Genomic DNA, 12639 nt, shown 5'->3' with positions numbered 1-12639 from the left:
TGCTTAGATATCTATATAACCTCATGCTTAGATATCTATATTAACCACATACACATAAAATATGTAATCATACAAAATTATGGATTTGTAGATTTATAAAGAAAAAACCCAAAAAACCTGAGTTTGCAGGAGCGTAGAAGACGAGTCAAGGACACACAGTTACCCTCCACAGAAGTGATCCTACCCACTGTTTGGTATACACCACTTCGACAAGCAGCATAGAGAGCACAAGCCAGCCAGTGAAGGGAATCACCCTGCAAACATTGATTCACAAATTCAAAATGTAATAGAATTTAATTCTAAATCATTTTTATAGCCTTGAAAAAAAAACTAAATATAATTAAGCTTTTGAAAAATACAACAAAGAAACCAAAAAATTATTCTCTTGAATATAAACATTACAAGTTCATATCTTAAAATGGTCCTTAAAATGTGTAGGGGCTTTTATGAAAATGTCATCTGGGTTTATGAACTGCAAACCCTAAAAACTTCCATGTTTCCTTAAGCTTCTTTCTCCAGTAAAATCATCTCCAGGGATTAATCTAATGAAGATGATACCTGCCTTCAAATATTGAAATCATCCTGGTAGCTTTTCTTTGTACTCCTTAAATAAAGTGGCCATTAAGCTTTCAGATCTTAAACTTAAAAGTTCTGCTAATACATCTATATTTTCAATCTTTACATTCCATAACTCAAGACAGATCACTTATGGGATGATTAAAAATATAAATGCACCCTCTAATTTTTTAGAAATTATCTATTTCCCTCAAACTCTTGTAGGGTTGGACTCTTATAGGCCTTCACTAATGCCAGCAGAAACTCATTTCATAAAGTAGTCACCTGTTAGAAAAATAAAACTGTTCTAACTAGAGCCTAGATTACATTTTCCAAATCTTAATCACATTTCCTCTTGTCCCATTTTCTTCAGGACATGGAACAAAAAAATCACAAGCTTTTATCCTCTGGATAATCTCATAAACTTCAATAACATTACTCTTCCCTTTTTCTCTCAAAAGAAAACAAATTATGAGATCTTAACCCATCCACGGAATCATTATAGCAACTGCCCTAAAAATCCTTTCTAGTTATTCAATATTCTTATATTTCATTAGATGGGAACTGTTTGATATACACAACTGTTCACTTTAAGTTTAATACAAGAGTGTTTCTTAGTATATATTGTGTGAACTTTAAAGTAAGTTATTTTTAAAAGTGAGAGGTTATGACAAGTTTGCTTACATAAGCATTTACAAATTATTTTTGCATAGTTCAGTTGGTGTGAATTGACATCACCTTACTCAAACCTGAATTTTTCTCATTGCTTTAACTGAGTATTGTTACATCATAGCATCTCAGTTTGTAGAAAGCTCTAGGCCTTGGTTGGGCAATATACATATATAGGCAACATAGTTTGCATAAGTAAATAAATTAGTGAAAGTGTAAATAAAAGTGAAGTTAGACTGCATGATTGTGAGTTTAGCCATAAAAAACATATAGTAGCGATTTCTAGTGAGTTCCACAGCTTGTATTTTAATAAGAGAAAGAGGAGAATAATTTGTCTTATCAAAGGGTGTTCTGAAGTTACTGAACCCACTTGTGTGAGCTTTGATGAAAAGGGGGCAATTAGTTAAAGCTCTGGATACAACTGTGGTAACCAAATTATAGTGGTGATTTTAAAGTGAGTGTAACAGCCCTGTATTGAAATAACAGAGATAGAGGAGAATAATTTGTCTTGTCAAAGGGTGTTCTGAAGTAATTGAACTCACCTGTGCAGACTTTGAGAAAAAAAAATTATTTAAAGCTCTGGATACTTGTTGTAACTGTGATAGTCAGTAGTGTAATGAAGTTTTGTACATACATATGACTTGTTTTGAATATGTTATTTTAAAATTGGATTGTATGTTGTCCATTTAGTGTTGAAATTTATCAACAAGTCACAGACACCTACTTAACATTTGGGGAGAGCCAGCCAGGATTATACAGTGGTAGAAGATGTGAAAGACAGCAGAAGTACGCCTATATATGCACAACTGTGGTGATGGCAAAAATGATGTAGAGGTTACAGTCATGCCATATAACTATGTCGACTGATTTTGATAAATCGATAGAGGGAAGTCAGTGACTTGGGCTAAAAAATAGTAATCTACGAGAGCTTGTTAAACAACAAGAAGACCTAGAGAGAGAAGAGCATAGGCAGAGAAAAGAAGAAAGGCTAAAAGAAATAGAGAGAATAAGAGTACAAATTGAGAAAGGAGAAACAGGAAAGACTACTCATACAGAGAATAAGTGCATAAATTGAGAAAGAACAAAAGGAGAGAGAGAAGAAACTGTAAATAGAGAGAATAAGAGCACAAACTGATAAAGAAGAGAAGGAGACAGGGGAAAAAGGGGGAAATAGAGAGAATAACAGCACAAATTAAGATTGCAAAACAGAAAGATGAAGGACCCAAGAATGTCAAATGAGTCAAGATGAAGAGAAAGCCAGAACTGGGATAAGGGTGACTGGGCAGTCTGTCTAGTCCATTTCTCACAAGTGAATGCAAGTATGATCTCACAAGATGCCATAGATCATGAGAAGTTACAAGTGGCGTTGCTGAAAGGTTTTCATCGAAAGTTCAGAGAAATCAAACCTGAGACTGGAGAAATTGCATTTCAGTTTATGGCACACCTATGGTGATATTTCACAAGATGGACTGACGTGGCCAAGTGTGAAAATAGTTTTGAGGGACTGACAGATCTACTAATACATGAATAGTTCATGATCACGTGCTCCACTGATATATCACTGTTCCTAAAGGAGAGTATAAATGACAGGTCCAATTAAAGTTGAAACCAGGGGTGACTGACCAGAAACAGGAGACCACCAAAGGTGACAAGAACTCAATGGACAAAAGGGAGAATAGATACTAATTTGTTATAAAATGGGGCATATTGCAAATGAGACCAAGTCTGTCACCAACAACCAACAGCAGAGTTGTTAACATACAGCAGCTGGAGCTACCAACATGGATGGTGCTGGCAAGGAACAAGAAAAGAATGACTGATGGTCAACTCAAGTTAGCAATTGGATCAACAATGCCAGTAGTGATTGGAGTTTGTGATAAACATAGAGAGATGGCAAAAAATCATTACATGTCAGTAAGTGAAGGCTATGTCAGGGACAAGAAAGTGAAGGTCCTACAAGACACTAGGTGCAGCAGTGAGAGCCAGTCTAGTATCTGATGATCACATGACAGGCAAAGTACATCTGTATGTGCTGATTGACAGGATAGTGAGAAAGTTTTCCCATAGCAAGAATAACGATGGGCACTCCATACTACATGGGAGACCTTGAGGCCATGTGTATGAAGTCACCCATCCATGACTTGGTGATTGGAAACATACCAGACAGTCGAAGTTTGGAGAAACCTGACAGAAAGAAGACTGAAAAAGCATCTGAAGTCACCACTAGAGCTCAAGAAAAGAAATGCAAGCAAGACATAGCCTGTGCAAGTCGTGAAAAGTGACATTTCTAATGTAGGTTTACGGGAACTGAAGGAAGCACAGAAAAAGACCTCTCACTGTAAAAACTTTGGGACAGTGCCCGAGAGAAAGTCGAGCACAAAACAAAGAGGAAAGAAAATTACAGAACATAAAGGAGTGCTGTACTGGCTCTATCATCGTAGTTTCCTCTGAGGAAGTTAAACAGATCATAGTACCAACAGAATACTGGACTCAAGTGATGAGACAATTGTGGGAGGACACCAAGGAGCAAAGAAAACTGCGGATAGAATCACCAGCAATTTTCATTAACTGGAGGTCAACAAAGACGTGAGCAGATTCTGCATGTCATGTGACGAGCTGCAAAAGGACAATACCTAGAGGGAAGGAAGGAAGCCAAAGTGCCTCTCATAGAAGAAACATTCAGCAGAGTAACTGTGGACTTGATTGGACCTGTTTCTGTTATGATTGCTAAATGATAATCTTTAATGAATACTTGGATATTGCTCTTATCACACTAGAATTTTTCCCATTACAGAAGTAAAACTAACTGGTCTATAATTTTCATGACAATTCTTATTACACTCTTTAAAAATACGAGTAAAATTTGCAATCCTTTAGTAATCAGGCATCTGCACAATATCTACTGACCTACCAAGACTTGTATAACTGAACTCTGACCTTTTTTTAGTACCCTAGGAAAGATTTTCTGTTCCTGATGCTATAGTGCTATATTTTTAAACATAAATATCAAATCAAAGCTGCAAATGTATGTATATATACACACACACACACACACACATACATACATACATACAGACCTAAATCTAGATGTTAAATTGGATACATCTATTGATACATACACCTACAATAAGCCATACTTCCACTATAGCAGTAATATTAAAACTAAGTATTTTCAAGTCTTCCATTAATACAGCTAAGACCCATAGTTAGGCCTTCCAACTGGCATTAGGATAATTAGTTCTAGGCCTAGATACTCTAAAACAGTTAATAATAATAATAATATTATTATTATATGTAGAGATAGATGTCGGTTCTCAAAATTAACACCAACAAGCTAGCAGATTGCTGATTAGTGTTGCAATTTTGCAAGTAAATCTTATAAGGCAGTAGAAGAAATTGATAGTACAAATTTAAGATTTGTTTAGTTCAGTTCTACATTTATTTGTTGTATGTTAGCTTACCTACCTCAATAAATTTTAAGAGTAACGTTTATATTGAGATACCAATGATATACGGATGATAAGTTTCAGTAAGATTATGTAAAACAAGGATATAAAAAGCTTACCTGAAGCATTCTTAAGAAGAGCTATAATAGACTAGAGGGCTGTGATAGGTAAGATATTTGATTGTTAAAAGAAATGTTTGCATATATTCACTTAAATTGTCATTTAACATAATTTTTGAGATGTGTAATATCTTTTGTGTAGTCTAAAGTTAACACTTTCCTTGACTGAAAATTTATTTCCGATAGATTCTAACCTCCTCTCACAGAATAACTTTTTCCTACTTATACTGCCCTCTATACGCACAAAGTTTCACTCATTCACTCACTACTAGCTTTGATACTCCCACCTACCCTCTTGTGAGGTAGCTGCATGATAGTATGCAAACGAGCATGTGACAACCCTCCACCAACAGAAATGCAACACAACTTCCAGCTCAGCTGGTAATTATACAAGTTAGAGAAGTTTATAATTTCCTAAACTGAAAATATATTACCTTACTCACCCAGAACTATTCTCGATTTGACTACTTTCTAGTGCACAAGCTTTTGCTTGCCATTAGCCTTGAAATTCCCACCTAATTCCATGTGTATACCACATGGTTCAGCTGCATTTAAGCATGCAACAGTTCTCCAGCAACGGGAGTGCTACAAACCCTCCAATCACAGCTGATTCCCACTATGCAGTTGAACCCAATCTTCACTTCTCGGTTTGAGTATGTAACATCTAGACCTTGGTAGAAAGATGCTCCCAGCCAGAGGGGAAAACTGCAAAATAGATGGAAAAATCCAGTCCAGACCAGCAGCATCTGGAATAAAACATCAGACCAGAAACAGGAGAATAGTCACTTCTACACAGGCAGAACAGCACCACCCTACTCTCTACTGAGTGGGATTGTGCACGCTCAGGAGGATTCCTTTATGATCCACCACCCTAGCAGCTAGGAGCTGGTAAGTTTAAGGACTCCCATACTCCACTGGAAGAAGAGAGGAAAGAAACACATTGGAGAGTCCAGAGGAATGCACCACCAGAGAAAGTGCAATGGGTGACCACAAAACCATTCCTGTTAGTCCATGAATGTACAGTCCAGTGCTAACATACTTACAATGCAATAAAGAAAAACCTGCAAGTGGTCTTGTGGAACACCCTATCTCAACAGTGAGCATTATGGGGACAGGCACCACTTGCCACATAGCAGGATCCATAACATGTAAAGTAGGCCCCAGAAAAATAATGAAACAAAAATAACTTACCCAATCAGAGTTGTATCAACATACAGAGAATGGCTACAAGGGGGAAGATAAAATATTGATTAGAAGGAAACTGTCAGATAGTGCAAGTTCCTCAACACAAAGGTGTGGGTCCAGATGTCAGATTGGATAATTTTCTCCAAAGGATAACAGAAATGAGCAGCTAAGGATATTGGGAGGTGACATATTTGATGGGATAAAACAGAACAATTGGCAAGATTCAGGAGTAAGAAAGTGAAAGTAGCAGAAGGGTACTGTGAGGGATATGTACCACCATAAAGCACAGATCAAACACAGGAGACGATCAGATCAGATGGGGGAGGAAATATGGGATATGGAAGGAAAGGAAATATTGGTGAAAGAAATCATCATCACGATCAGCAGATGTTGTGGGAAGGAAAGAACAGTAAGGATATAAAAGAACATAATTTTCGTGGTATAAAATGTGGTGAACATCAATGGCAAAGAAGTCCAACCATCATAGAAGACAGATGGGAGGTTATGTACAAAGGAAATAGTTCATCCAATCCTGGCTGAATGCCTCCATAGCCAAAGAAAAAGGATGTGGAACTGGGGACCAAAAGAAGTTTGGCATTCAATTGATTTGAAAATGCATACATCTGAGGATTATCCAACTAAAACATGGTCATCAGAATATCTGGGGGGAGGGGGGACAGACAAGCTGAGACAACATTGAGGACATCCCATATGTGACAAGCCAACAAACAAATCTGACATCTGTGAGCCAAGAAGAGGAATTCTCAAGTGCTGGAACATAAGGACTAGGATAGAGTACCTCCTTGTCAGGCAATGCAAGAGACAACCATCAAGTTGTTGAAATGAATTATAACTGTTATGCCCCACAGATATGACAGAAACTGAACTATTGCCCACTGAAGAGCAAGGAGTTCAAAAGGTTGATGTTAAGACCTAGCTCCTCCCGAGACTAATGGCCCAAAATCTCCCCAGAGAGATAAGAGCCTCCAGTAATGCCCAAGTCCTCAAAATAAACAGAACCTCTAATGCAAGGAGAGAAGGTGCTGATAGTGCCTTCTGAGCTAAATTATCTATGGCTAGCAGATGAAAAGGAGATGGCTGGGCTTGCCTTAGATGCGAGTTGAAAAACATCCCCAGAAGAACAAGATATTGGGAGGGGTAGCTGACGGACTTCTCCACCTTGATAATCCAACCCACCTGAGCAGCTTCTCCTGAGGAGAAGGTGTGCGTGGAAGTCTCTGTGAAGGATGGAGCCAGAAGAAGTCAGTCATGCATATGAAGACGGATATAGAGCCTACAAAATGTTGGAATTGAGCAATTGACTAGGTCACCCAACAGAAAGCATAGGAAGAGTTCAGAATTGAGAAACGTGATCCTTGTGAACAAAACATATATAACGATATGAAACCCAAGCAATAGGAAAGTGAAGATAAACATTGGGCATATCAAATCTCATCATCCAAATCCCATCTAAGAGATAGGTAGGATTCCATGGTGAACCAAGGCACATACATGAAGTGATTCAGATTGGAAAGAACAAAACAAGATGCCAATACCTGGTCTTCTTGGGGATGACAAAAAGCCGGGAATAGAATCCTAGAAGCACAGGAGAAATCTGTATCTAGGATTACACTATATTGTTTTTATTATTGATGTGCTAAAATTCTCTAATTAGTATGAATACTGACTTTAAAATAAACCAGAAGTAGCTCAAAGAAAAGTGATAATGGATATGAAAACTGTCAAAAAGTTGTAAAATATTATAACTGCAATCAAATAAGACACTTCCATCTTAATTATCTCAATAAAATTATATAAGCAAAAAGAACACTTACATAACAAATAGCAGCCATGAAACAAGGAGAGTGGTCAAAGGAGGATGCTTGGATTTCCTCCCTAAATTATATGACCACAACTAAACAAACACTAAATTTAACACTAAAACTGATGAAGTGGAAGTAGTGGGTCATATAGACACTAGATGTGATTATTCTATTATAGATTAAAATGTATGACAACAAATTAGAAAAGACAACTCAAGCCTTAATTTACTAACACAGAATGAAAGAAAAATATTTTGCTGATGGAATGACTAATTCTTGACCTTTGGGACATTTCATGGGTTACCTGTCAGCAGCAAATAGTATTACAGACCAATCAATTGCTGCTGTAAACAATTTTACAATACCCTGCCTCACTGGCTTAAATTTTACCAAACAAATACTTTTGACAAATGTAATTGAAATAAATGTACTTTCTGTAGAAACATTGACCAATGAAGTACAGAGCTTGCACCTAAATGGCAAAGAACGCGAATAATTTAGTCATTAAATGATAATTATAATATTTTCTGTGATAAGCTTGGACTTGTAGATATAGCTAAACAAAGGACTGAAACCATCAGTAAAAACCAATACTACGTAAATCATATTGTTCATTGTCCATTAAATTAAAAAATGCTTCACATACAACTGCATGAAATGCTTCACGATGGGTTGATTGAGCACTCCACTTCTTCTTGGGCTTCTCCAACAGTATGGAGTACAGGAAAGTAATCCAGGTCTCCAAAACTGATACATACCCATTGCATCTTAAGTGATATTCTGAATGCCTTGTAAGGATCAACATGCATCAGCATTCTAGAATTAAATACTGGATATTGATAAATACCTTTAAATCTATGAGCATACGAGTAAAAAGTAAAGAAGAATGTGTGTAAAAATATGTCATACACACTATACCTGTTATACCCAGTGCTAACGAGGTCCTTCGTCCAATACTAGGGCTGTGCAAGTATAACCTAGCTTTGAAAATTTGCAAATCCTGCCACCCAGAAGTATCTTATCTAAGATTCAAAATTACTATTGCAAAGGTTAAAGCTATAAAGAACTTTCTTATTTCTGATAATTGTAAGATGTTAAGTACCTTTAGATATGTATATTTGGTATAAATCAATTTCTTTCTAGACTTACAACTGTTTAACCCTTATACCAGTTTAAGGATAAAACATGTCATGTGGAATTTCATTTGCTATTAAAATTATTTTGTTCACGAGTCTAAATGTAACATCTGCCAAACTATGCCAAGGATGTGAAATCTTCCTTTCACGAGATCAACTGACCAAGTATCCTTTTAAGCCTTAAACTGTGGAAGAATGATCAACTAAATTGCAACAAGTTCTTCAGACAACACTAAAGCAGCTTAAATACGACAACAAGCATGATCGATGCATGGTGACTTACAAATTAGGTGATATGATGTTATTAAAGACTCATTATATTTCTTTGCAATAAATAATTCCACTGGAAAACTTCATTCAAGATTGAAGGAACCATTTGAAATAACAAAGTTTTTAACTTCATTAGTGTATGAACTAAAACATCCTATATCCAGTACAAATGTATGAGAATTTCATGTTTCTTAACACTAGGAAGTGTTTTTATTCCTTCTGAGGTTCACAATATTCAGCCTATTGAAAGTGATCCCAACGGTGATCAACAGTACCAGAGATCATCAAGGCCAATTTGTGTTGACTATAGAGGACTAGCAGGGCTTCCATCCATGTGAATGGAGAAATCCTTCAGCTTCTAGGAAGGCTTCTGTTTCAGTCCCGGATCAAATAATGGATCTTGTTAGTGATCTACCTATGACAGGTCCTGCTCAACTCAGTCAACGAAAATGACCAAATCCCACAGTTACCTACAAAAGACTAGATGGTCTCCTGTTTAAATCAGCTGAACTAGAGGTAGAACCAACAGGAGATACTTTGAAAGAATAGCTTTTATAAGGTATTTGTACTTAAACTATAGATGGTTCCGTGTGTTGGTCAGGCTACTTTATATAATGAGAAAAAAAAATTGGGAACCTTAAGATGTTACCATCACTTTTCTTTTTAAATGAGGACTGTGAGCAAGTAATATCTATTTTTACTTAAGATTCTATTTATCATTTGTATATTTTCTTTCTATAACTTAGTTCAGCTATATTCCATTTTGCCTTACAAGCTTACCTGCTTGTAGTGAATGTTAAATGATAAGCTATTTCTATTTTAAGAAGCTAACATGGGGTTCCAATAATTATGACATGGGAAATAAGTATGTACATTAAAACACAAAACAAATGCTAGGTTGTCAATCATGTGATATGTAATCTCGAGGTCTGGCAATGAAATAGAAATCTTATACAATCTGAAGTTAATCACTATTAAGGAGTTACCCTTATAATAGACTAAACATCTGTGCTATGCAAGTTTTTTGTTAAAGAAATTATTGCAAGTATTTGCTTGATCTCTATTTGTGATTTAATGTTATTTACAAAGTGTCTAATACTGTCCTTTTATGTAATCTAATAAATATTTTTTTTACTCTTCTTCTGGTTCTTTTTCCTAAATTTGTAGCTATTGCTATTATTTTGACTTGATATTAATAACATTGCTTTTCATATTCTTGTGTACAGTTAAGAGACCATGATATTAAGTTACAAAGTCCTGGTCAAACACTACTTAATTATTGACTGATAGTGTAAAACTTTTACTGTGCATACCCTGATAGCGGTAAAATGGTTGTTTTTTTTGGTATGTTACAGTACCAATACGTGTATTTCAGTTATTCGTATTTCAAGATTCTAAGTATATAAGGTGATTATAATGATTAAAAAGATGGTTTCACTAGCTTGTGCCCTGCCAGTTTTTGATCCCCCATTTGGCTTGCATGACACACCCAGGCTTAGTAACTGGAAAAGGGAATACCAAAACTATAGCTTCTACTCATTTGATTGGTTGCCAATGTAATTAGCACATGGTCCAGCTAACTAGACTATTACCATCCAGCTTCAGGTATGTACTGCAGTTGTGCTGACTGCATGGTTAGAAATATTATACCCAAGTGGTTACTCATTGGAGAAAATAATAAAATAGAAATCTCAGAAACTGCAATTCCCCCACACACACCAATGGGGTACCTAGACTTTGTTATTCAGGAGCTCATAGCTTAGATACACCAGTTTCTACACAAGTCAAGCATCTTCTAACAAATTGTTAAAACACTCAAACATACTGTTGGTGTGAACGTGCTTTGTAGTCACTATGAGAAAAACCTACAAACTGGATAGGTGAAATAAAAGTGTCATTGGCCACTATTCAGTTCTTCACATTATATAGCTGCACAGTAGCAGTTATAATAAATAAATGTATTCCAAAAATTGAAGTCTAAGTTCAAGAGAGGTCCAGTTCAATTTACACTTTTATTAGCATGTGTTATTGGGTTATACTAGTTTAGAAGAATTCCACTCCTGAACACAAGTTAACCAACGAGATAAGCTGGACTTATAGTGAAAAGTATCAAACATATTGTTGGTGTGAAAAAGCTTTTTCTTCACTTCACCTATCCAGTGTATAGGTTTTTCTCATAGTGACTATAAAGCACTTTCACACCAACAATATGTTTGATACTTCTCACTAATAAGTCCAGTTTATCTCTCTTTGTTAAGGATTACTGATGAGGAGCAGAATTCTCCAAAACTAGTATAACCCAATTACACATTGATCAAAGTATAGATTGAACTAAACCTCCCTTGAGCTTAGACTTTGAGATTAAACAATTTTTCGGGATATTAAGTTTATTTATTAGTTAAAACACTGTTAATGTAAATAAACCGAGTTCTGATATTTGAAAACATAACAAAAAAGATGAATACATATTTATTACCATTTAACACAGAAAATAATTATGACAGTTACACTTAATTTCAGAGAATAATAATATTGTTAGTAGCGGTCCAAATCTGCTAGTTTGAAAAAACCATAAACTACCAATCATTTGTTTTTGCCTTCAAAAGTTGTGGATCAGGCCCATACACAGAAATATATTAGAATTGGACTTTAGAAAATCAATTAACCAAAATAACAAATAAAACTGAGTAAAGTCACAAACATAGTCAACCAAATGAAAGTAGTGTTTCCAGTTATTACCATTTACAATTATTCCAGCTATCCAAATAATCAAAACAATGACATTATGATTTCTCATTACTATTTGATTGATTCAAGGTTTTTAACCTTAATCAGTATCATTACACACAACAATAATCAATTATTACTACTTTTTGATTATTCTAACTACTCAAATCTCATGAGGATAAACAATTAGCTAAGCTTAAATCAATTATCAAATTCCATTAATCACCCAGCTAATTTATGCATGTACAGATTAAGCTTGGCTGAAAAGCAACAAGCATAAACTGCTGGTTGCTTATACTAATAAACTAGTCTTAAATCTAAGTAGGCCTGAATTGCATTAACCTAATGAATATACCTAGCATGGATTTAAATCTTGGGTAGAAAACAGTTTGTCAACCTAGTGAAAAATCAGCCAAATGATCTTCAAGATAACAGATAATATAAACATAAGAAAACCGCATTTACAGTAGTTATGGGCTGTCAAATCATAAATTCATAGTATGTAAATACAAAATATTCATTTATGCTCATAAAACATTTCCCTTTATAGTGGCAGAAAACAATATTTTTTTACCAGTATGATACAATTACCATGGTATTTTTCTTGTCAATTTAGCACATCCTTTTCAATCTTTATGTGACTGATCTAATTTTTTTTGTGAGTACTTGGCACCAAACACATTACTTTTTGAGTTCTAAAAAGAAAGCT

The 12639-nt window shown here is 35.4% G+C and overlaps 1 protein-coding gene across 1 annotated transcript in view; it reads right to left on the bottom strand.

Annotated features, from left to right (window-relative positions):
• The window catches only part of LOC106464112 (retinoblastoma-like protein 1), a 53749-nt gene that overhangs the window by 34910 nt on the left and 6200 nt on the right, over positions 1 to 12639 (bottom strand). Inside the window, exon 2 of the mRNA XM_013924223.2 lies at positions 118 to 254. Coding sequence (XP_013779677.1) covers positions 118 to 254 — 137 coding nt within the window. The remainder of the gene's footprint in view (positions 1 to 117; positions 255 to 12639) is intronic.

The sequence above is a fragment of the Limulus polyphemus genome, unplaced genomic scaffold (genome assembly GCF_000517525.1).
Source record: "Limulus polyphemus unplaced genomic scaffold, Limulus_polyphemus-2.1.2 Scaffold1563, whole genome shotgun sequence".
In the NCBI taxonomy this organism is placed as follows: Eukaryota; Metazoa; Arthropoda; class Merostomata; order Xiphosura; family Limulidae; genus Limulus; species Limulus polyphemus.
The sequence above is the reverse complement of the archived record's forward strand: the minus strand, read 5'-3'. Positions and strand labels throughout refer to the sequence as shown.